Source organism: Lontra canadensis, unplaced genomic scaffold, assembly GCF_010015895.1.
Source record: "Lontra canadensis isolate GAN:19392208 unplaced genomic scaffold, GSC_riverotter_1.0 scaffold51, whole genome shotgun sequence".
Lineage (NCBI taxonomy): Eukaryota > Metazoa > Chordata > Mammalia > Carnivora > Mustelidae > Lontra > Lontra canadensis.
The window spans coordinates 10,961,264-10,983,163 of record NW_022631045.1 but is presented as its reverse complement, the minus strand read 5'-3'; the positions used below and the strand labels follow the sequence as shown (position 1 = coordinate 10,983,163).

The window sequence follows — 21,900 nt, the reverse complement described above, 5'->3', positions numbered from 1 at the left end:
TATGTTTCAAGATTATTATACTTAAAATGTTGTATAAATCCAAATTATTGTATTATTTACAGAGTCAAAACATGTAGTGAAATCCGATGCTGCCTACCGAACTAATGGTACTCTAGAGAAGTGGTCTCTAGGGTACCTGGATGGCTAAGTTGGTTAAACGACTGCCTTTGGCTCAGGTTATGATCCTGGAGTCCTGCATCAGGCCCCCCGCTCTGCGGGGAGTCTGCTTCTCCCTCTGACCTTCTCCCCTCTCATGCTCTTTCTCACTTTCTCTCTCTCTCTCTAAACAAACAAACAAACAAACAAAACAGTTAAAGATTAGTAATGACAAGAAATCACCGGGAAAAAAAAAGTGGTCTCTAAACATTTTTGGTCACAAAAAATATGCACTGTTGTCAATCTACATATTAAATATTAGTAAAGTTTGATTTCTTAATTTAGATAAAAATAGAGATATTCTAAAAGTTTCTTCCCAAATGCTCTAGAGGTTAGATTTGTTACAAGAAATTTCCACTTGTATATTTTCAGACCAAACCTGTTGAATCCTCTCTTCTGATCATTCTTGCTATAATCATATATTAACACTAAGTCCTCCATTAGCAATAGGATTCATGGTAGAACCTGGAGAAAGTCTATCCCATGCCTTACTGTTTTTTATCATTTAGTGCCTTTAATCTTAGTGCCTTTAAAAAGTCCTAAGAACTTCAGGACCTTTAAAAAGTATTTTATTTTTAAAATACCTACCTCTTAAAATACTAATGCGTAAAGTAGTATTATACCTTTAAGTAAAGAATTATTATATAGGTCGATTTTTAAATTATTCATTACATTCTGTATGAAAGTGGTTTTCTATAATTGTGCTTTCTTAATAGTGACTTTTAAAATGCCTTAAATATTAAACAGTCTGGATAAAGGAAAAATGTGGCTTGAGTTTTTGAATTAGAAAAAATTCCTGTTTAACGAACCAACTCTAAACTTGTTTAATGATGAATTTCAGCTTTGGTGGTCATCAGAGGAAAAGCCTTTTCCTGAACAGAAAAGTCAGTCTGGATGTTTTATGCAGACTCAGTGTTATGCAGCTTTGCCACAAGGAGAGGAAGGAAAGAGCTGATCAGGGTATAAGAAAAGGTGACGTAAAGCCTTTTTGGATTAGGTATGAACCACTCTTAAGAAGTCAGTTTATCAAGGCGGTCAAGCCCAGGAGAACTGGCACAAATAATCCAAAATGAGAGTACACCATGGATTAATGCTTATGTTTAGGTCTCTTAATGACATATGGAAGCGTATTTGAGTAGCTAAAGGGCACGTTATCAATGCAATTCGATTCCACAAACATTTATTAAGCAGTTTGTAGTACAGAAATAAGGCATGATCTGTGTTCTCAAGAATTTCACAATCTAGTGAGATATAAAAATCACAAATAGGAAGGTACCTTTAGTGATTAACCCCATTTTATTGCACTACCTTCCTTAGTCTGACCACCTTCTCCCTTAGATAAATACTGTCAGGGAAGTTCCTTCTAATTAATCTTTTCAAATAAAAAACCCAGGCTGTCCTTTCAGTTATGGTTATTTTACCTTTTATATTAAAAGGCCAAAGGGTAACTGTTTCAGGAGGAAAAGCTTGTCTTAGGCAATGCCATGCATGTAAGACTCTTGCCCTGCTCATAACCTACAAAGTCAAGTAAATGCAAGCCTCCTTCTGGGTTTTAATGGAGCCATTCTGTGATAATAGACGTAGATGTCTGCCAACTACAGCAACTGCAATAAAAATACCTAGACATTCTGGATGGATGTTTTCCCAATGAATGACAAAGGTCAGACCAAACAACACCGTCATGGTCCCTGTGGGTTGATATCTCAGTCTACGCTGCTGTGCTTTTTGGCAAATCACTTAGACGTTGAACCTGTGTCCTCATTTAAAAGCCACTGTAAAAGCATTCAGCTTACCTCGCAGGAACAGCTAGTAACTGTAGTTGTGAAGCATTTTACCAAAACCTACTCAAGTCAACGTTAAGTGTAGTAAAGTGGAAGAAATTATTGCACATTATAAAGCTGTGGCGAATTTTACTAAAATCTAGCAAGGCCAACAGAAGTGCAGTGTAATACAAGAAATTACTAAATTAGTAAAGGGATAGTGCAGTTGTTCCAAAAGACCTTGATCCCGGGGTAGCTCAGGTCACTCCCTCAAGGCAAATCACTCAATACTTCAACATTCTTGTTTGAAGGGTACACGACTTCGGGCTCACAGCAGTGAGGTGAAAAGCAGGGGGGAACCGTGCGAAGACGCGATCTGAGCTTCCCGGTGGAGGGACCACCACAAGAAAAAAGCAGAGAAAGATTGGGGGACGCGGACTGTAGAAAAGGTTGCCCACGCACTATATGCGCGCCTCACCCTTCCGGGTCGGGCATCTCCAAATTCTCAAGCCTTTAGGGCCCAGAACCTGGAGAGAGTGGGGGTATCCCACAGAGCGGAGATGGGCTCCCCGGGCGAGGCGGGGTGCAGTCCTGGGGTCCGCTCCGATAAGACTGGGAGTAGTTGGGGAAGGGGCGGGGGCGGCAGTGGACAGCCGGGCGAGAGGAGGAGGGGCGAGGCGCCGTCGCCGGCCCCCTCCCCTCGAGTGCGCTCCCCTCCCTTCCTGTCCCCGGCCTGGCACCCGAGCGCAACCCGCCGAGGCCGGGCTGCTTCAGGGGGAGGCGCCAACTCGTCGCTGCGCCGGGCCCCCAACCGAGCAGTAACGGCGACCCAGAAGGCGGAGCGGATGCGGCTCGGGCCTGCGCTGAGGTAAGGCTGCAGGATGGCGTAGGAAGTCAAGAGGGCACGCCAGGCTCGAAGCCGGCCACTCTCAGATCCCCCCCCCGCAAGCGGCCATTTCTCTCCGCCCCCTCAGTCCGAGCTCCGAGACGCAGCGACAGCGGACGAGCAACCCCCGGGGTTACACCCCCGCCCAGGCCTAGGGCCGAGGCGTTGCCGCGCGTGCGCAAACCCGCTGGGAGGGGGGGCTGGGTGCGCGACTCAGGAGTTTGCCCCCCACCCAGGCCGCGGGCTCAGGCAGCGCTGCGCATGCGCGAGCCTGAGGGCAGATGTCGTGAGCGGAGCGAGGGTCTTGGCTGGCCTCGCCACTGCTGAGCCTTCACCGCCTTCCGCACGCGAGGAAGGGCGTCGTCCCGGCCTGCGGGGGCGGCGGCTGCCTTAGAGTTTCTCCTTCTCTCCCCATTCTTCGCTTCGCGTAGGCTCCTGCTGTTTTTATTTCTGTCGCCTCGACTCGAGGCTGGCGTCCGGAAAACCCATTCACCTAGCTCCTGGCCCCGAACCTGCTCCCTAACTCAGTATGATGCCTTTGACCTTGGGTGCTGTGGTTGAGGGACGGCAGGGAAAGTTTGGCTAAGCCAGGCGAAGCCGCTGTGGAGGGAGGGGAGGAGTCGCCTTAAGCCTTTATTTTAAGCCCGAAGGTATTGCTCTGCTCAGCCCCGGAAACAGGTTTTCAGACGCTGAAAACTTTCCAAGTGCTCCACCTTGGCCCGAGTTGGAAGGCGAGTTTAGAGCGAACTTTTGTTTTTGTTCTTTGGGAAGTTACATAAAATGTCGGAGCAGTGCGAGTCCAGGACTGTCACAAAATGCATGTCACAGAGCTGCCTCCTACAGCTCTTGGTGGCTTAGTCTTAGAAATGAGTGAAAGTGGTGGAGTTAACGAACTGCTTTGGGACGACGCTCTTTCCCCCAGACTCAGAATGACCGTCACTGTTTAATGTTTATAGAGCCTCATGGCTTTACACCCTTCTAGTACCAAGTTAGAACTTGGCTTTACACCTTCGTGTGCAGTGGTATTTAGTGAAAGTCAGTTTGGTGACTTCTGAGGCTACTTGGAGCGGTTTTTAACGATGTCATTACTGTGCTTTGTAATCTTAGATGATGTGCTGATACAGACATTTGGGGGCTGGAATTGAAGAAGCTCTTATTATCAGGGAATCTGAGTACTCTAGGTGAAAGGTAATCTCTATTTCCCAGGGCACTGAGATATATATATATACACATATATATACATATATATGTATATATGAATGTTATTAAGTAGTAGGTAAAGGCAATTAGAATGATACATTCTTGCACACCCCCCATACCCCACTTCTACCATGCTGGCCTCATTGGGCTTGCTGGGTTTACCAAGTGGGCCTCTACCCTAGGGCCTAGGCGTTTGCTATTTCCTCCATGCTCAAAGCTCAGTTTCCCCCTCCACCCGAATAATGTATGGCACCTACCTTAATCCAAGACTCAGAACAATTGCCATCACTTCAGAGAGGTGACTCAGGTCATTTAAAATAGCCACTGTTCTCTTTCCAACCTCTTACCCTGTTCTCTTTGGCTTTATAGCACTTACCACTGATAATACCTATTTCTATGTGTATGCCCTGTCTCCCCCATATTCGGAGCACAGTAGATATTTGTTAAGTGTATAAATGGAATTAAAATCTGACTCCAGAAATATTTTGTACTGAGCCCTCAATGTGGATTCATTCATTCATTCATTCATTCAACAAATACTGAGTGACTACTTTCCATCAGGTTCTGTTCAGGTGTTTAAGGTATGTCAGTGAACAAGATAGACAAAGATCCCTTCCCTCTGGAGCTTAACATTTCTAGAAAAGAATGATTGATAGTAAACATATTTGGTTATCATTTAGAAAATTATAAGTGCTATGAAAAATGGAAAAGAGCTGAGAAAGAGGACTAAGAGTACAGGTGTGGGTTGCAATTTTATACAGCATGGTTATGTTGGGTCTGAGGATACATTGAAGGTGATGTTCAAGACAGAGAACTAGTTTTTCAAATTATCTTTCTGGAGAAAATGTTTCTTGCCATTCTCCAGTATAAATTTGATGGGGGCCCACAGCATGACCATTGTGACAAATAAAACCTTATTTTATATAGGTAAAACATTTTTTTTTCCAAATTGGGTACAAATTATTCAGAATTTTATGGTTTAACCTAATATATCAAATGAAGAGACTGGGCTCTTAAGTAGAAAGGACTAGCCAAATGAATACTACAGATGTGTTGAGAAAAAGTGTATATTTTCTGCACATATTACTGTACTTTGCAATTTTTCTTAATGTCTCTCTGACTGATTAGTGAAAACTAGCTTTCTAAAAGTGGTCAGTTGCTTTTCTTTATTTGAAACTATGTTGAAAAGTCACCTGGTATGATATCATGTGATAAGTTATTAAATTATTAATCTTAGGGATTTCTGAATAAACCAGACAAGACTTAGAGAAAGTGGCTGATAGAGAGGAATAGTTTTAGAAAGTAAAGTGTGTCTTTTGGGCCCTTTACTTAAGTAGATTACAAACACTATATTAAAAACTATTAATCTGCAACTATAACTATAAGGTACCTATGGGGTTTGTCTAAGCCTTGAGGAGTTTGTCATATTTAATTTTGGTTTTATCATTTGGTTAGAATGGAATTAAAATGCCTCTAAGGTACCACTATTTTTGAGGTTTACTGGAGTTGAATTAGTTTAAATCAAAATTAACCAGACAAGAGAGATTTGAAACCAGGAGTGGAATTATCAGTGGTGCAGAATGAGATCAAAGACTCCTGTTTGAGGCTGAAAATAGAGGACTACATGGGGATATTTACTTCAAAGCAGCAGATAATTTGCCTCTCTGAGAGGGATATTTATAGTATACTTCAGTGAAAGGCAGATATCCTTTTCACTTTCATTCTCCGGAAGGAATATGTGTCTAGTTCACATGGTGATCCCATCTTAACAATATGAGAGTCTTTAGGAAATTTAAGGCATAATAGTTTTTTTCAGCATATATCTGACACTGAAGTGTGTGTCTTAGTGTCTTCAGCCTTGCTGATCTAACCTGAGCTGATATCTATTATGCACATCTCTCCATGGAAGATATTTTGAGCTAATGAGTACCAGATAGTAAGTAAATCATAAATAGATCACATTATAATATGTTTTGTATTAAATTAAATGTATATGATACCAAACAAAATGAATCCCCCCCCCAAAAGAAAAACCAAAACCAAAACCAAACCAAACCAAACCAAATGAATCCCAAATAGAAATGAGCCAAGGCTAAGAAAGCCTACCATGCTGAAGGAATGTTTATGTTGTGGGACAAAGATCTTTCACAGTTAGGATTTTTAAATTATTATTATTGTACTAGATCTATAAGGACCTAAATTTCAAATGGATTTACAGATTTTTTCAAGTACTAACTCATTTTAGCTAGTTTAACAACATAAAAACATTCGTATAGTTTATGTTGATAATTTTTCGTATTTGGAAAAGGTACTTTTGCTCTGTATATTTGAAAAGGCTAACTTTAATGAGCTCAGTAATCTCTTCAAACTAAATACAAGTTTTCTTGGGACTGAAGATCTGCCTCATCTCTCTTGATGAAATTTGGAAACCTTTTTACAAACATAATTAAAATAACAGTGATGTTTCTGTGTTCTAAGTCAGTTTGATGCTTATCATAAACCTGGCAATATAATTTCTTTTGTACCTTTGTCATAGTTGTGCTTTTTAGTCTTTCAGTTTTGTCTGTCCTGTTTATAATTTTCTCACATTAGTTAGCAACTGTGTAGGTATTTTACTGTTATTTGTAGGAGGCTTATCACCTCTCATTCAAGTAGAGGTACATTATAGCTGTTATCCTTTTTTACAAGTGATAATTGGGATCATGTTTTCTTGTATTTTTATCATTTATAACTTACAGATGACATATCACTTAATGGTTCAGTTAGAATGTTGGGAATCATCATTACCCCACTGACATTTACTTGGTCTGGACCTCATTAACACACTGTTACTGTAAACCGTGCTGGCATCCAAAAAGACATTAGTTTTCTTTAATGTCCTATTTCTTTGTTTATAAAAGTGGCATCAACGGTATTGCCCAGGTGGGAGAATTTGTTAAAAGCATTGAGTTCTGTATTGCAAGAAAACTTTTTTACGTATTTTATTTTTCAAGCATGGCTTTAGAGTTGACCTCATATTATGAAGTTGAATTAATTATATATTTACATATAATTATTTTCTATAATAATGTAATATAATATTGTAATATGTTATATAATATACCAAATAAAATACTTATATAAGAATATATTTATATATAATAATATAATTATTTTTAATATATATGTTTATACATATGTAAAACACTGGATTTTCTTTGCAGAAATTACCATTTTTTTCCACCATAGGAATTACTTCTAAAGAATGGTTATTAGCACTTGAAGTTCCTGGTTAATTGTAAAAACCAGTTTCCATGGAAGATGCTTTCTTCTCATAGATATAGTATGTCTAGTTTATTAAATCTTAAGGCCCACAAGTACTCTTGTGTTGGGGTAATGTTGACAGAAGCACGTGGGAGGTGGATATCTTTTTGCTCCACGTTATTTTGTTTTTTCTCTTATGTAAGTTTGCTTTCAGCTTAGTACCTACTGCAGACACCACATCAACATCTGTTGAATAAATTAGGCAAATGATTGTATGTCCTGTAATCAGCTTAACTCTTTATTTGGGTCAGAGGTATTACCAAGTAACATAACACATTGTCCTATTAGCAAACACACTGATTAACATTGATTACCAACAATACTATGTAGAGGCTGCTTATCATATACTTTGTGTAGGGAACTGAATAACTTGACCTGTTGTGAATTGGTATGTTTCTCATGTTCAGGTATCAAAGGACTGTCTTTTTATCCACCGTCTCCAACTGCGTAACTATTAAGAGTATAGGGAAAACTCTCAAAGTACAAATTGCAAGATTAAGGAGTTATCTGTTCCAAATAGGGATAATTTGGAAATAAATTGCTGAACTGTACAAGTTCAAGAAAACAGATATAATTGGTTGAAATGTTGAAAGGGGTGGTCCAAGATGGTGGTGTAGAAAAACCCTAATCTCACCTTCTCACATAGACATACCAAATCTACAGCTACATATGGAAAAATTCCCTCTGAAAAAGACCAGAAAACTAGCTGAATAGCTACTTCACAACAAAACAGTAAAAGGGCCACGTATGCATGGTTTCACCAAAAACCCCACTGCCAGAGTGGCAACCCACAGTCAGGAAGCATTTCACAAATCTGGAACTTCTTTGATGAATGAGGGGTTTATATCCCACATCAGGCACCCCAACCCCTGGAACCTGCAATGAAGAGATGAGCTCTCCAAACATCTAGCTTTGAAAACCAATGGATCTTACATCCTGGAGACCCAAAAGGCTGTAGAGAACTGAGATATTTCTCTTAATGGGCTTCCATGTAGACACAGTTGCCTTGGGAACCAGCACAAAATCAGCAGTTTGAAAAGCACCTAGACTATATGTGAAGATTTATTTTCTAACCTTAAAGCTTCTGCTGATTGGAACTTTTTCTGGGGACAGAGGTGCTGGTGGATGCTATTTTCGCACTCTTCCTCTACCTTGATACCTTGGGCAGGCATGCCTTTGTTCCTGGGTTTCATGGGACTGTAATGAACAGAGAGACAGTTCTTGGTAGGCTGTCACCCCCAAAGCTCTGCATAGACAGCAGACTGAAACACACCCCCAGTCTATTAGTGAAAAAAGCCTATTTACTTCTCCTGGTACTTTGGCCCAAGGGGCAGACTTCAGGTCTGTCACACATCTAGAGGCTACAAAGGTGCTCTCAGGGAAGAATATAGGCTGTGGGATGCCATCTTTTTGCCTTCCCTCAGCCTCACTACAGTTTGCCGGGACCTTCCAGAAAGGAGCTTATACACTGGTCTGAAGCCCCATTTTGGCACCTGTCATCCAGGGGACACTGTCAGATTGCCTGGTCTAGAGGTCAGCAGGGTCTGTGCTTGTCTCAAAGTAATAATCAAAAAGATGTTCACCAAACTTGGGAGAAGAATGAATGTATACAGCGAGAACTTCAGCAGCAAGAGTATATAAAGAAGTACCAACTGAAGTCACAAAACTGAAGAATATAATAACTGAATTGAAAAATACATTAGATGGGGGTTCAACAACAGACTGGCTGAAGCAGAAGAAATGTTTGGCGATCAAGAAGACAGGGCAGTGGAACTCAAAGAGAGCAACAAAAAGGAAAAAAAAAATGAAGCTAGCTTAAGGAAACTATGGGACAACATAAAGTGGCATAACATTAGCATTGTAAGGGTCCCAGAAGGAGGAAAGAGAGAGAAAGTGTTAGAAAATCATGTAAAGATTAAGCAACATGCTACTGACCAATGGGCCAATCAAAAAAACCAAAGGAGAAATAAAATACCTTGAGAAAAATGAAAATGGAAATATAACTTACAAAATATATATGACTCAGCAAAAGTAATTGTGAGAGGGAATTTCATAAGGATTCATGCCTACCTAAAGAAATAAGAAGAATCTCAAACAATTTAACTTTCTACTTAAAGAAGCTAGAAGAAGAACAAACAAAGCCAAACGTAGCAGAAGGAAGGAAATAACAAAGATCAGAGTGGAAATAAACAGAGACTAAAAAGATAATAGAAAAGATCAATGAAAATAAAAGCTAGTTCTTTGAAAAGATAAACAAAATTGATAAACCTTTGGCCAGACCCATCAAGGAAAACAAAAAAAAAGAGAGGGTTCAAATAAAATCAGAAATGAAAGAGCAGTTAGAACTGATACCACAAATACAATGGATCAAAAGAGACTACTAGGAAGAATTATAGCCCAACCCATTGCACAACCAAGAAGAAATGGATATTCACAGAAACTTTCTATGAGTGAATCATGAAGAAAAAGAAAATCTGAATAGACTGACTACTAGTCCGGATATTGTATTAGTCATCAAACACCTCCCAACAAATAAAAGTTCATGACCCAGTGGCTTCACTGGTGAATGCTACCATTAATATCTGACCTTTTAAAACTCTCCCAAAAAATTAAGGAGGAGGGAATGCTTCCAAACTGATTTTACCAAAACCAGACAAGGATACCACACAGACACACAAAAATATTACTGGCCAGTATCCCTGATGAACATAAAGGCAAAAATTTTCAACAAAATATTTGCAAATATTGCACACAGATTAGCACATATTAGGAAATATAACATGAATTCACCAATACATTAAAAAGATACTATGATCAAATAGGATTTATTCCAGGGATGCAAGGATGGTTCAACATTCGCATGTCAATCAACCTGATACACCACATTAACAAAATAAAGGATAAAAAATATATGATCATCTCAACAGATGCAGGGAGGCATTTGACAAAGTTCAACATCTGTTTTTGAAGAACACTCTCAATAGAGTAGATATAGAGGGAATGTATTTCAACATAATAAAGGCCATATATGACAAGTCCACAGCTTATGTTGTACTAAATGGTGAAATGCTGAAAGCTTTTTCTTTAAGATTAGGTATAAGACAAGGATGCCCACTTTTGCCATTTTTATTCAACATAGTGTCAGAAGTCCTAGAGCAATTAGGCAAGAAAAGGAAATAGAAAGCATCCAAACTGGAAAGGAAGATGTAAGCCTTTCATAATTTGTGACATGATTTTATATATAGAAAACCCTAAAGATACCACCAAAAAACTCTAGTTTTTTAATTCAATAAAGAATGTATAAATGAATTCAGTGAAGTTGCAGGGTATAAAATCAACATACAAAAATCTTGCATTTCTATACACTAACACCAAACTATGAGAAAGAGAAATTAAGAAAATCCCATTTACAATTGCATCAAAAAAACGCTTGGGAATAAACTTAAACAAGAAGGTGAAGAACCTATATGTTGAAAACTATAAGACATTTATGGAAGAAATTGAAGAAGACACAAATAAGTGCAAAGATATCCCATGCTCATGGGTAGAAAGAATTAATATTGCTAAAATGTCCCCATTTCCCAAAGCAATATATAGATTCAATGCAATTCCTACCAAAGTCCCAATGGCACTTTTCGCTGAAGTAGAACATATAATCCTAAAATTTGTAGGGAACCACAAAAGACTCTGGATAGCCAAAGCAATCTTGAGAAAGGAGGACAAAATTAGAGGTATCATGCTTTCTGATTTTAGACTATATTATGAAGCCATAGTAATCAAAACAGTCTGATACTGGTATAAGAACAGACACCTAGATCAATGGAAGAGAATAGAGAGCCATATGTATATATGTTCAATTAGTTTACAACACAGGATGCAAGAATATACAATGGGCATTAGGACAGCCTCTTTAATAAATGATGTTGGGAAAACTGAATAGGTACATGCAAAAGAATGAAACTAGACTACTTATCTTACACAATACACAAAAATCAACTCAAAATGGATTAAAAACTAAAATGTAAAACATGAAACAATAAAACTAGAAGAAAACATAGGCCCTAAGCCTCTTGACATTGGTCTTGGCAATGCTTTTCGGATATGACTATAAAAGCAAAAATAAACAAGTGAACTACGTCAAGCTAAAAAGTTGCTGCACAACAAAGGAAACCATCTACAAAATGAAAAGGCAGCCTATAGAATGGGAGAAAATATTTGCAAATCATTTATCTGGTAAAGAGTTAATATTCAAAAAATATAAAGAACTCCTACAACTCAATAGCAAATAAACAGACAATCCAATTAAAAATGGACAGGATTTGATGTGACATTTTTCCAAAGGAAACATACAGATGGCCAACAGGCACAGGAAAAGATGCTCAACATCACAAATCATCAGGGAAATGCAAGTCAAAACCACAATGAGATGTCACTTCACACCTGTTAGAATGGCTGTTAACAGTAAGCCAAGAGGGGCACCTGGGTGCCTTGGTGGATTAAAGCCTCCCAGGGTTCTGGGATCGAGCCCCACATCCGGCTCTCCGCTCGGCAGGGATCCTGCCTCTTCCTCTCTCTCTGCCTACTTGTGATCTCTGTCTGTCAAATAAATAAATAAAATCTTTAAAAAACAAAACAAAACAAAAAAAAACCTAAGCCAAGAAATAACAGGTGTTGGCAAAGTTGTGAAGAAAAGGGAACCCTTGTGCTTTATTGGGAATGTCAGTTGGTAAAGCCACTATGGAAAACAGAGGTTTCTCAAAAAATTAAAATCACGTATAATCCAGTAATTCCATCTCTGGGTAGTTACTGAAAGGAAATAAAAAGAGTAATTTGAAAAGATATATTCACCCCTATGTTGATTGCAGCATTATTTATAATAGCCAACATATAGAAACAACCTAAGTGTCCACAGGTGGATAAATTGATAAAGAAGGTGTGGTATATATATACATAGTGGAATATTGCTTAAAAGAGTGAAATCTTGCTATTTGTGACAATATGGATGGACCTAGAGGTCACTATGCTAAGTGAAGTAAATCAGAGAAAGGCAACAACTGTATGATTTCACTGACAGGTGGAATCAAAGAAACAAACAAAAGTCATGGATAGGGAGAACAGAGTGGTGGTTGCCAGGAGTGAGGAGGGTTTGGGGGAAGGATGAAATGGGTGAAGGGTCTTGGGAGGTATACTTAAAGGTATGACATGAGTAGGTCAAGGAGATGTGGTGTGCTTCATGTTGGCTATGGTCAATAATATCGTGGGTGAGTATTTGAATGTTGCCAGGAGAGTAGATCTTGAGAATTCTCATCACAAGAAAGAACAAGAAAAAACATTTTATTTAAAGATTTTATTTATTTGTGAGAGGGAGAGAGAAAGAGAGTGAGCACAAGTAGGGGGAGCAGCAGGCAGAGGGAGAAGCAGGATCCCCACTGAGCAGGGAGTCTGGTGCCCTGTGGGGTTCCAGCCCAGAACCCTGGGATCATGACCTGAGCCGAAGGCAGACACTTAACCGACTGAGCTACCTAGGTGCTCCTCTTTTTCAAGTTTTTATTTAAATTCCAGTTATCAAACAGTGTAATATTAGTTTCAGGTGTAGAATTTAGTGATTCTCACTTACATACAACACCCAGTGCTCATCACAAGTGCATTCCTTAATGCCCATCACCCATTTAACCCCATCCCATAATCCACCTCCATGGATATTCTTCCATGGTATTTAAGATATTATATTTTGTTATTTATTTATCTTCCTTTTATATTGATAAAATTTTCTGTTTCTGAAGGTAAAAGAAATTATGGTTTATGAATTGTGATTATCAAGCCTTTATTGAATTATTATGTCCATGGTAAAGGCAATATTAGAATGGATGTATTATGATTCCAAAATTGTGTTTCTTTAACACTGGGTAACCTTGGGGTACCGGGGTGGCTCAGTTGGTTGAGTGTCTGCCTTTGGCTCAGGTCATGATCCCAGGGTCCTGGGATTGAGCCCCTCGTTGGGCCCCATGCTCAGCGGGGAGTCAGCCTCTCCCTCCCCATTTGTCCCTCCTCGCCTTGCTTGTGCACACGCTTGTGCTCTCTCTCTCTCTCTCACATGCTCTCTCTCAAATAAATAAGTAAAATCTTTTTGAAAAATTGGGTAACCTTATTCTCCTATACTCAGATGATTAAAATAATTTAAGCTTAACATGTTGAAAACTGTCTTGTCAGATGGAAAAGTGAAGTCATACCAATTCTTTGAAGGGATTACATGGAAAATTTTATCTTTGTCATCACCTTTATCAAAACTTTCCTATGAAAAAAATTCCCATCAAAGTCTAGCCATATATATATGTATGTATGTATATATGTGTGTGTGTCAGTATCCACAACACATTAAAATAGTATTGCTTTCTGCATGTTTCTTTACCGAATAGTATTGTTTTTTGCATGTTTTAAACTTTATCAAATTAGATCAAATAATTTATCAAATAGTGTACCATATGTATCATTCTGTGACTTAGTGATTTTTGGCTCAAATTATTTTGGACATTTATCTGTGTTGATTCTAGATAATTTATTTTAATTGCTATATGGTATACACATGCGATAGTTTATAAATTCTATTGATGGATCCTGTTGATCAATTCTGTTTGCTATTTCTAGTTTTTTGCTACTGCAAACAATTGCATGTATGTTCTAGAGTTCATCTAGGCCAGCGTTGTCCAAGCTATAAGGCAGGGCTTACTAGTGATCCTCAAATTATTTTAGTAGGTTGAGACCAGCATTTTCTTTTAAAAATGAAATAGGAAAGGATAAAATAGGACAGAGTCAGGGTAGAATAAAATAGAGTAAGATAGAAAAAATAGAAAAGAAGATATCCCTTAGCACCTCATACAATAAGGGTAAGAATTATTTTGTGAGACTTTTGTTTCAGGTACATATATGTGTCAAAAAAGATTGAATGAAAGGCACACTGCTCTGACCTACATATTGTTGAGTTACTCTTTGAAATGACTATACCAGTTTATGTTTCTTATGGCAGGATGGGTATACTATTTGATCTGCATCCTCACTAACAGTAGGAATTGTCCCCCTTTAATTTTGCAGATGTGACAGGTGAGATCTATTTCATTGTGATTGCAATGAATTTCCATGGTGAATTTGAGCATCTTTTAATATGTTTATTAGTTGTTTCTGTGACTTGCCTTGTCTTTGGCCCATTTCTAAATTGGATTGCTTGGGTTTTTTTCTTACTGATTTTTAGGTATTCTTATCTATTCTGGATGCAAATCCTCTGCGAGCCACCAGTTATATATGTTGAAAATACCTTCTCCCATTCTGTGACATGTTTCCCTTTGTTCATTTTGTCTTTTAGTATGCCATATTCTTAAAGTTTTAATGTAGTAAATTTCACCAGTCTTTTCTTGTGGTTTATGCTTTTGTATCTTATTTAAGAAATCTTTCCCAGCCCTGAGGTCACAAAGATGTTTTCTATACTTTCTTCCAAAAATTTCAAAGTTTTGCTTTTTTCACATTCAAGATGACTTCCTTTACATTTTCTATGTTGACATACTACAAATTAAACTTTTTTGGGGGGACGCTTGGATGGCTCAGTCAATTAAGTGTCTGCCTTCGACTCAGGTCATGATCGCTGGGTCCCGGGATTGAGTCCCACATTGGGCTCTTGCTCAGCGGGGAGCCTGCTTCTGCCTCTGCCTGCCACTGCTCCTCCTCTCTCTCCAACAACAACAACAATAAAAAAGAGTATGCTTACAAATTTTTTTTAGTATGTGTTTTTTTCATATGTTACAGTGCCCAAATTGTTGAAGAATGGTCCTAAAACTTACCACATAAAGTTATAAATGTTATATAAAGGTTATAATGTGTAATAATTGCTTTTTAATAATTGAGCACCTCTATTGCTCCTTTTTAATAATAGAGCTAATAGGATTTTGAACTATATACCTATAATGTTATCTTTTTAAAGTTGCAAGATGGTATATTTTTTTCTTCTCTGCTTTTTTTGTAATGGAATTTATTTATGCGTTTATGTTCTTCAGTCACATTAACTTTATCCTAGAAGACAACTTTACAAGGATCTAGAAGGAGCAGGATTAAAGATGACTGAATACAGGGCTCCAGAAATTTAAAACAATCAGGTACAAAAATTTTTGGATGGAATAGTCCCAGCTGGTCAGTACAAAATAAAACTGGAAGGTACACAGGAAAGCTTAAAATATCCCTGCAATGTAGGGGAGGGTCCAGGAGAGGAGTTTTGTAATTGTCCTGGGTTCAGATACTGGCTCTAACCCTGACTGGTAGGTGATGGTTGGTCAAGTTTTTGAAACATATCTGTAAAATGGAGGCAATGACTTTATCTGCCACTTTTGGCTACTATAAAGTTTAATGAGATAATATAAGGCCCTTAATACCTGGTACCGGCTATTTATTTTAACTGTTATTATTATTGCTGCTATTATTTAGAATTCATAGATGTGGTATTCTTTATGTATATTGTGGATTTTTAAGAAGTGTATGTTGATGTACTGCTATAACATTGATATTAGTAATAGCCTGGTGAGGGGTGCCTGGGTGGCTCAGTCTGTTAAGCATCTGACTCTTGATTTCGGCCAGGTCATGATGTCAAGGTTGTGAGATCAAGCCATGCATTAGGCTTTATGCTCAGCACACACACTCTGCTTAATATTCTCTCCCTCTCCCTCTGCCCCTCCCATCCTCCCCCTGCTCACACACATAATCTCTCTCTCTCAATAATAATAATAATAGCCTGGTGAAATCATGTAGATAATAGGAGAAGATAACTATAATCCTTACATATATTCCATAAACTGTATTTCTCAAGTTGTGCAAATTGGGGAAGCTAGTTTTCTCTATTATGTTTGATCACATTGAAATAAAGTTAGAAAAAAAAAATCCAACTACTTTCCATAATGCTAGAGAATTCAACAGTTTTTTCATAGTACTGTACAATAGTAATTATTCTTGCATAATTTTAAAATCTTCAACAACATTCTGGCCAATAAAGATGAAATTATACCAATGTTATATTTAGCCTTAATTGAATTTTACAAATGTTATTTCTTGAAATATGGTAATTTCAATATGCTATTCATACAATTATGTCTTAACTTGATTAGTCAAACAGAATGCCCTATGTTCCACCATTCTAATTTTTAAAGAGTTACTGTACTTGAAATTAATCAAAGGCACCAAAAAGAGCTATTTCTTTTCCTCCTTAAAAAAAGCAGGATTTTAAAATGAAAACAAAAAACAGGATATTCAACTGATTAAAAAAAAAATCTCTGTTAACTGATAAGGACTGATTTCCAGGAGATATTGTTAAATGAAAAAACAAAACAAAACCAGTTTGCTGGAGTATATCAGGTATGCTATTTTTTGTGTAAAGAAGAATTAGGAAATAAAAACATAGACACATATCTGCCTATTTTTTTTTTAAGATTATATTTATTTATTTGCCAGACAGAGATCACAGGTAGGCAGTGGGGGAGGGGGAAGCAGGCTCCCTGCTGAGCAGAGAGCCGGATGTGGGGCTCTGTCCCAGGACCTTGGGATCATGACCACAGCTGAAGGCAGAGGCTTTTACCCGCTGAGCCACCCAGGCGCCCAATCTGCCTGGTTTTGCAAAAAGAAAAAGTAAGAATAAACCAGAAACCAGTAATGGTAGGGGGATGGGATGGGAAACAACAACCCAGGATTGCTGTTCTAGGATCTTAGTGTATTAGCAAGATTTCCCTTCTCCTAGGAACAAAAAATGGCCTACATTACAATGAGGGGCAGTGATAGCTCATCTTTGGTCCCTTTTCCTCCTACTTATTTCCTTTTTTTTTTTTTTCTTCCCTTTGACTTCCCTTCTTCTACTCTTTTTCCTCTTCTCTTCTACTTTCTTTTTCCCCCCTCCCCTCTTTTTATTTCTTGTTCTAGTAAACCTGGAGTAGATGTGGAAAATGTCCTTCCAATTAGGATGAAACAGAAAGAAAAGAACCTCGATTCAGGCAGTCTCCAGTATACAAAAAGCTGTATTAAAAGAATGCTTTCAACCAATATATAGTCTTGTGTTCTTCTCCAAACCATGTCCTGCGGTGGTTATAGCAGTGAACGAGTCATGGTTGCCTTTCAAACAGCTTGCAAATTAATAGACAAGACAGATCATGTAGGGATAACTGTCACATGAAATTATCTTTCCATATTGGAACTAGATCAAGTTTTATAAGTTTACAAGTGAGAAAAGTCCAAGTAATTCTTTTAAAAACAAGTATATCTTTTCTAGACGTTAGAAATAATGATTTTGGGGGCACCTGGGTGCTAAGTCGATTAATTGACTCTTGATTCTGGCTCAGGGCATAATCTTAGGGTGGTGAGATCGAGCCCCACCTCAGGCTCCTCACTCAGCATGCAGTCTGCTTTTGAGATTCTGTCCCTCTCCCTCTGCCCTTCTCCCTGCTCATACTCTCTAAGTAAATAAATAGATAGATAAATAAATAAATTTTAAAAAGAAAGAAATAATGATTTGTATCAGTTGCCACAGTTTGAGCTATAATTATTCTAAATATATGATTATTCCTTATATTCTGAGAGAACTTTTTATAGCTGAGGAAAACAAAATTTTACCAGTATCCTCACGGGCATATAAAACATTGATAAGGAACATTGTTAAGACTTGACCTTATATTGATTATTGTTTTTATCTGTCTATTATAAGGTTCTAATTGCCTGTAGATAATATAAAATAAAATGTTCTGATGTTAACCCTTGAAATGTGGGTTGTATTTGAGTAAATAGAACCCCAACTAATAAATCAGAAATATCAAAATTATTATTATTATTTTAAAGATTTTATTTATTTATTTGACAGAGATCACAAGTAGGCAAAGAGGCAGAGAGAGAGAGAGAGAAGGGAAGCAGGCTCCCCACTGAGCAGAGAGCCCGAGAGAGAGTGGGGCTCGATCCGAGGAACCTGAGATCATGACCTGAGCCGAAGGCAGAGGCTTTAACCCAGTGAACCACCCAGGTGCCCCAGGAATATCAAAATTATTAAATAAGATTTCATTCAATTGCTTTTGGGAGGAGAGAGAATATTTATTTATATTTATTTTTAGGGATGAGAGAGTCAACTATGTAATGATTGAATCACAGTCCAGACCTGCCCTGCAAGAAATATTAAGGGGAATCCTTTGAGCAAAGAGAGAGCCCATGCTGTGGCTCTTTTGGTAGAGCTTCTTCTTTGGTTACTTTTATGTGGTAGAAAGTAATCTTCATAGCGATGATTCATTAAGGCAAGAACATTGAGTGCTGCTGCTACAAACTTGATGGCTGTTGTTGCAGATTTGTTGTTAAGGTCTAGGATAAACAAAGCTCTATTCATTCTTCATCCTTTCATTTTTTCATTCATTCCTCTCCCCACCTCCCTCAGTTTAGCAAATCATATACTCTTCCATGGAGCTGAGAACTGGTAAGTCTGCTCTTCACAGTGATTTGGAACTTTCCAATCCCAGAGGAAATTTGACCAAGGTCTAAAATTTATTTTTTCTTATCTGTAGTAGGTCAACTGTAAAAAGAAAATTTTCTACTTATTTCCTTATAGATTTAAGAATCTTTATTTATCCTGGGATTACTTTTCCAGACCTCTGCAGGAGGATTCCCATAAGAGACCATATGATAGTTCTAGAACAGTTAAAACACCTTTAGCTATTAACTCTCATGCCTAAACCTTAATTCTCTTATCATCCCTTCACCATATTTGAGCTTAGCTTATTTTCTCTGTTAATTGGAAGTAAAATCATTTTAACCTGCCTAGTTTCATCTGACATATGGGATCCTGATTTTACCACATACTTTTTCCTTAGGGGACTGCACAGGACTGAGTCCATATGGAGGAAGAGCTTTCCCTTTCCTATGGAGAAAGTGGCAAGGTTAGAAGAAAACATACAAACATGCCTTTGGCATGTGTACTTTCTGTTGCATGAAACATGTATCAAACATCTACTGTTCACCCAACAGGAAGATGAGGGAGATAGCATCTGTCTTTGAGGGTCTCACAGTATAGTGGCTCAGATGCAAACATAATTATCATGGGTATATAGCATACTATAGGGGCCGGCAGAAAGCTGTGGGTATTAGCTGAGGGGTAGAGCAGGGTTCCCAGAAATGGTGCTTTTGGAGCTTTCACAGATAACACTGTCCTGCAAAAGGATCTGAGTTGAATAATGTTTACTTCGTTGCCAGAGACTTAACATAATTATAAAATACCTAATCTTAGATGATGTAGTCTTAATTCATCATAGATATTCTTTGACTTATTCCTTCTCCTTCACAGCTCAACATTACAGTCAACCAGCTTAACTCCTATGTATCCTACTCATGTTAAAATTTCCCATCTTTCAGCATGCACATTGATTTCTGTCTTGTGTTAATTTTATTAAATTGACACAATATCTGTTCTTTACTATTAGCAGCTTGATACTAATTGCCACTATTAATTTTCATTTTTGTTTTCTGCTGTTTTTAAATAAAGTATGGTCAAAACACAATAAAAGATGTAAATAATTATATGGTCAAAACACAATGAAAGATGTAAATAATTATAAAAAGCCAGCATAGTTTACAAAGATGGCAAAACATCTGAAACCAAACCATAGCATTACCGTGTGCTGACTTGAAGTGTTCGTTTGTGAGCCCTTAAAGCAAAATAGAAAATTAGCTTACAAAATAATGTATAAAACTTGAGAATCTTCTAAAATGTTAATAGAAAAATTCCCAATTTTTCCCAGGAAGAACAGATTTTGTAAAATAAAAGAGAGTAACAGAATTAGCGATGAAATGACTATTACATATAAAGTGTTGCATTGCCAGAAAGTCCTCCAAAGGCAAGGTGTTGGTGGGTTTCTTAAAATAACTTTTTTGTTAGTCATGCTCAACAGGTAATTTTGGTTCTATTTCTATGTGCTGTATTTTAAATGTAATTGTGACAACTTAGTTGTCTAGAGTTGAGTGAAGTATCATAATCTGTTCAGTTCTTCATTTGGGTGGAGAAGCAGAATTCTATAGGTAGCCCATACTCAAAGGAGTAATAAAATGCATCTTGGTCTCTAATTTTATGGAGCTGTGATCCTTAATTATATTTTCCTTGAGCTAATATTAAAATTTTGCCACTTTGCATTTCTCAAACAGAGGCCAGTGAAAGATGGGGGAGAGAGGCTGGATGTAAAGGAAAGTAAAGGAAAGCTGACCAGGGAATAGTTACTGCCTATAGTAGTAGTATGCGCAGGAAGGAGGGTTACCTGGGCCAAATTAGGACTGAATTCTAGGGACACGGTCTTGAAGACTTATTGTGTGCACTGTTAAGCTCTCACTCCCTGGTAGTGCTTTTCCCCCATGCAGATTTTTTTGTTGCTTGACCTTGGCTCTGGCTCAGCGGGTTCCTTACTTAACCAGTTGGGCACAAAGGTGGTCGGGTGCCTTTTGCAGAGATGGCTATTGTCATGCAGGGTGGCTGTTTCTCCCCTAGGAGCTGTGTGTGAATCCTATGTCACCTCCACTCTTGTTATATATACAAAGTCTCCACATACATACAATATATATACATGTTTACAATATATGTAATGTGTACAGCTATGTACACTCATGAGTGTGTTGTAAAGAAATATTTTCTTCTGAGAACACAGATGCTACAATTCCTTGAGATGGATAGGAAGTATTTACCTCTGAAAAGTGTAAATGTATGCCTTTTACAAATTAAGTCATAAGTTCTTCCAAGAAATAACTCCCCCACAAGACTTAGAAAACAAAAATTTTTTTTGATGATTCACCTCCAGGAGCCAGCCTTCTGACAGACGTTTAAAAGCAGTGTATTCACACCTCCATTGTACCCAGGTTATATTGTAAGTATTCGTTTTCTGTTACATTGTGAGCTCCTTGAAGGGAGGGATTGTGTTTCATTTTTATACCTTTCGTATCTGGCCCTTAATACACGATCAGTGATACTGTCACACCTGATGTTCTTTTGACTTGTGGCAACCTTTAACGGATGTATGACTGCAGGTTACACTTCAACACGCACGCACGCACGCACTAGAATCCCAGTGGTTAGTAGAGTCATGGGGTGGGTACTAGAGGTTGGGTACAAGTGAGTCAGAAAAAAAGTTCAGAACCAAGGATTTGTAGACAGGTGTTTTAGGAGCTTGTTGGATTTACCACCTGATTCTAGGCATCTAAGAAAACCACTGGATTTTTGTAGCAGGGCAGCTTGAAATCCAAAAATCTGCTTGAAAGGAGAAAATGAGGTGGGAATGCTTATTTTCTCTTTGTATATTCCTGTCCGCCCTGTTCATGGAAGGTAGCCCACAGTGTGTATTCTTGCCTTGTTCGTTAAGGACCGGATGAGAACAGCCAAAGCCTTGCAATTGTAAGCTAGATCTTCCAGTGGTATAACGTGGTATGTGAACTTTTTTTCTCTGCAATATGTGCTATATGGAAAACAGTCTTATAAGCAAGTGATCTTGGAAGATTACTTGGTCTTCCTCTACCTCAGTTTCCTTGTATTTAAAATGAGGATGGCAATATCTATGCCCTGTA

At 38.1% G+C, this 21,900-nt stretch overlaps 1 protein-coding gene across 5 annotated transcripts in view; it reads left to right on the top strand.

The window, feature by feature from the left end:
* Positions 1 to 2,670: 2,670 nt before the first annotated feature.
* The window catches only part of RCBTB2 (RCC1 and BTB domain containing protein 2), a 43,682-nt gene continuing 24,452 nt past the window's right edge, over positions 2,671 to 21,900 (top strand). For 4 of the 5 annotated variants that reach the window (XR_004384617.1, XM_032874052.1, XM_032874055.1 and 1 more), the window contains exons 1-3: positions 2,671 to 2,784; positions 15,348 to 15,446; positions 19,173 to 19,238. Coding sequence is in view for 3 of the 5 variants with exons in the window: in XM_032874052.1 (XP_032729943.1) it covers positions 19,197 to 19,238 (42 nt within the window). In the remaining 2 variants the exon portion in view is untranslated. The remainder of the gene's footprint in view (positions 2,785 to 15,347; positions 15,447 to 19,172; positions 19,239 to 21,900) is intronic. The other variant, XM_032874053.1, reaches the window with a different exon arrangement.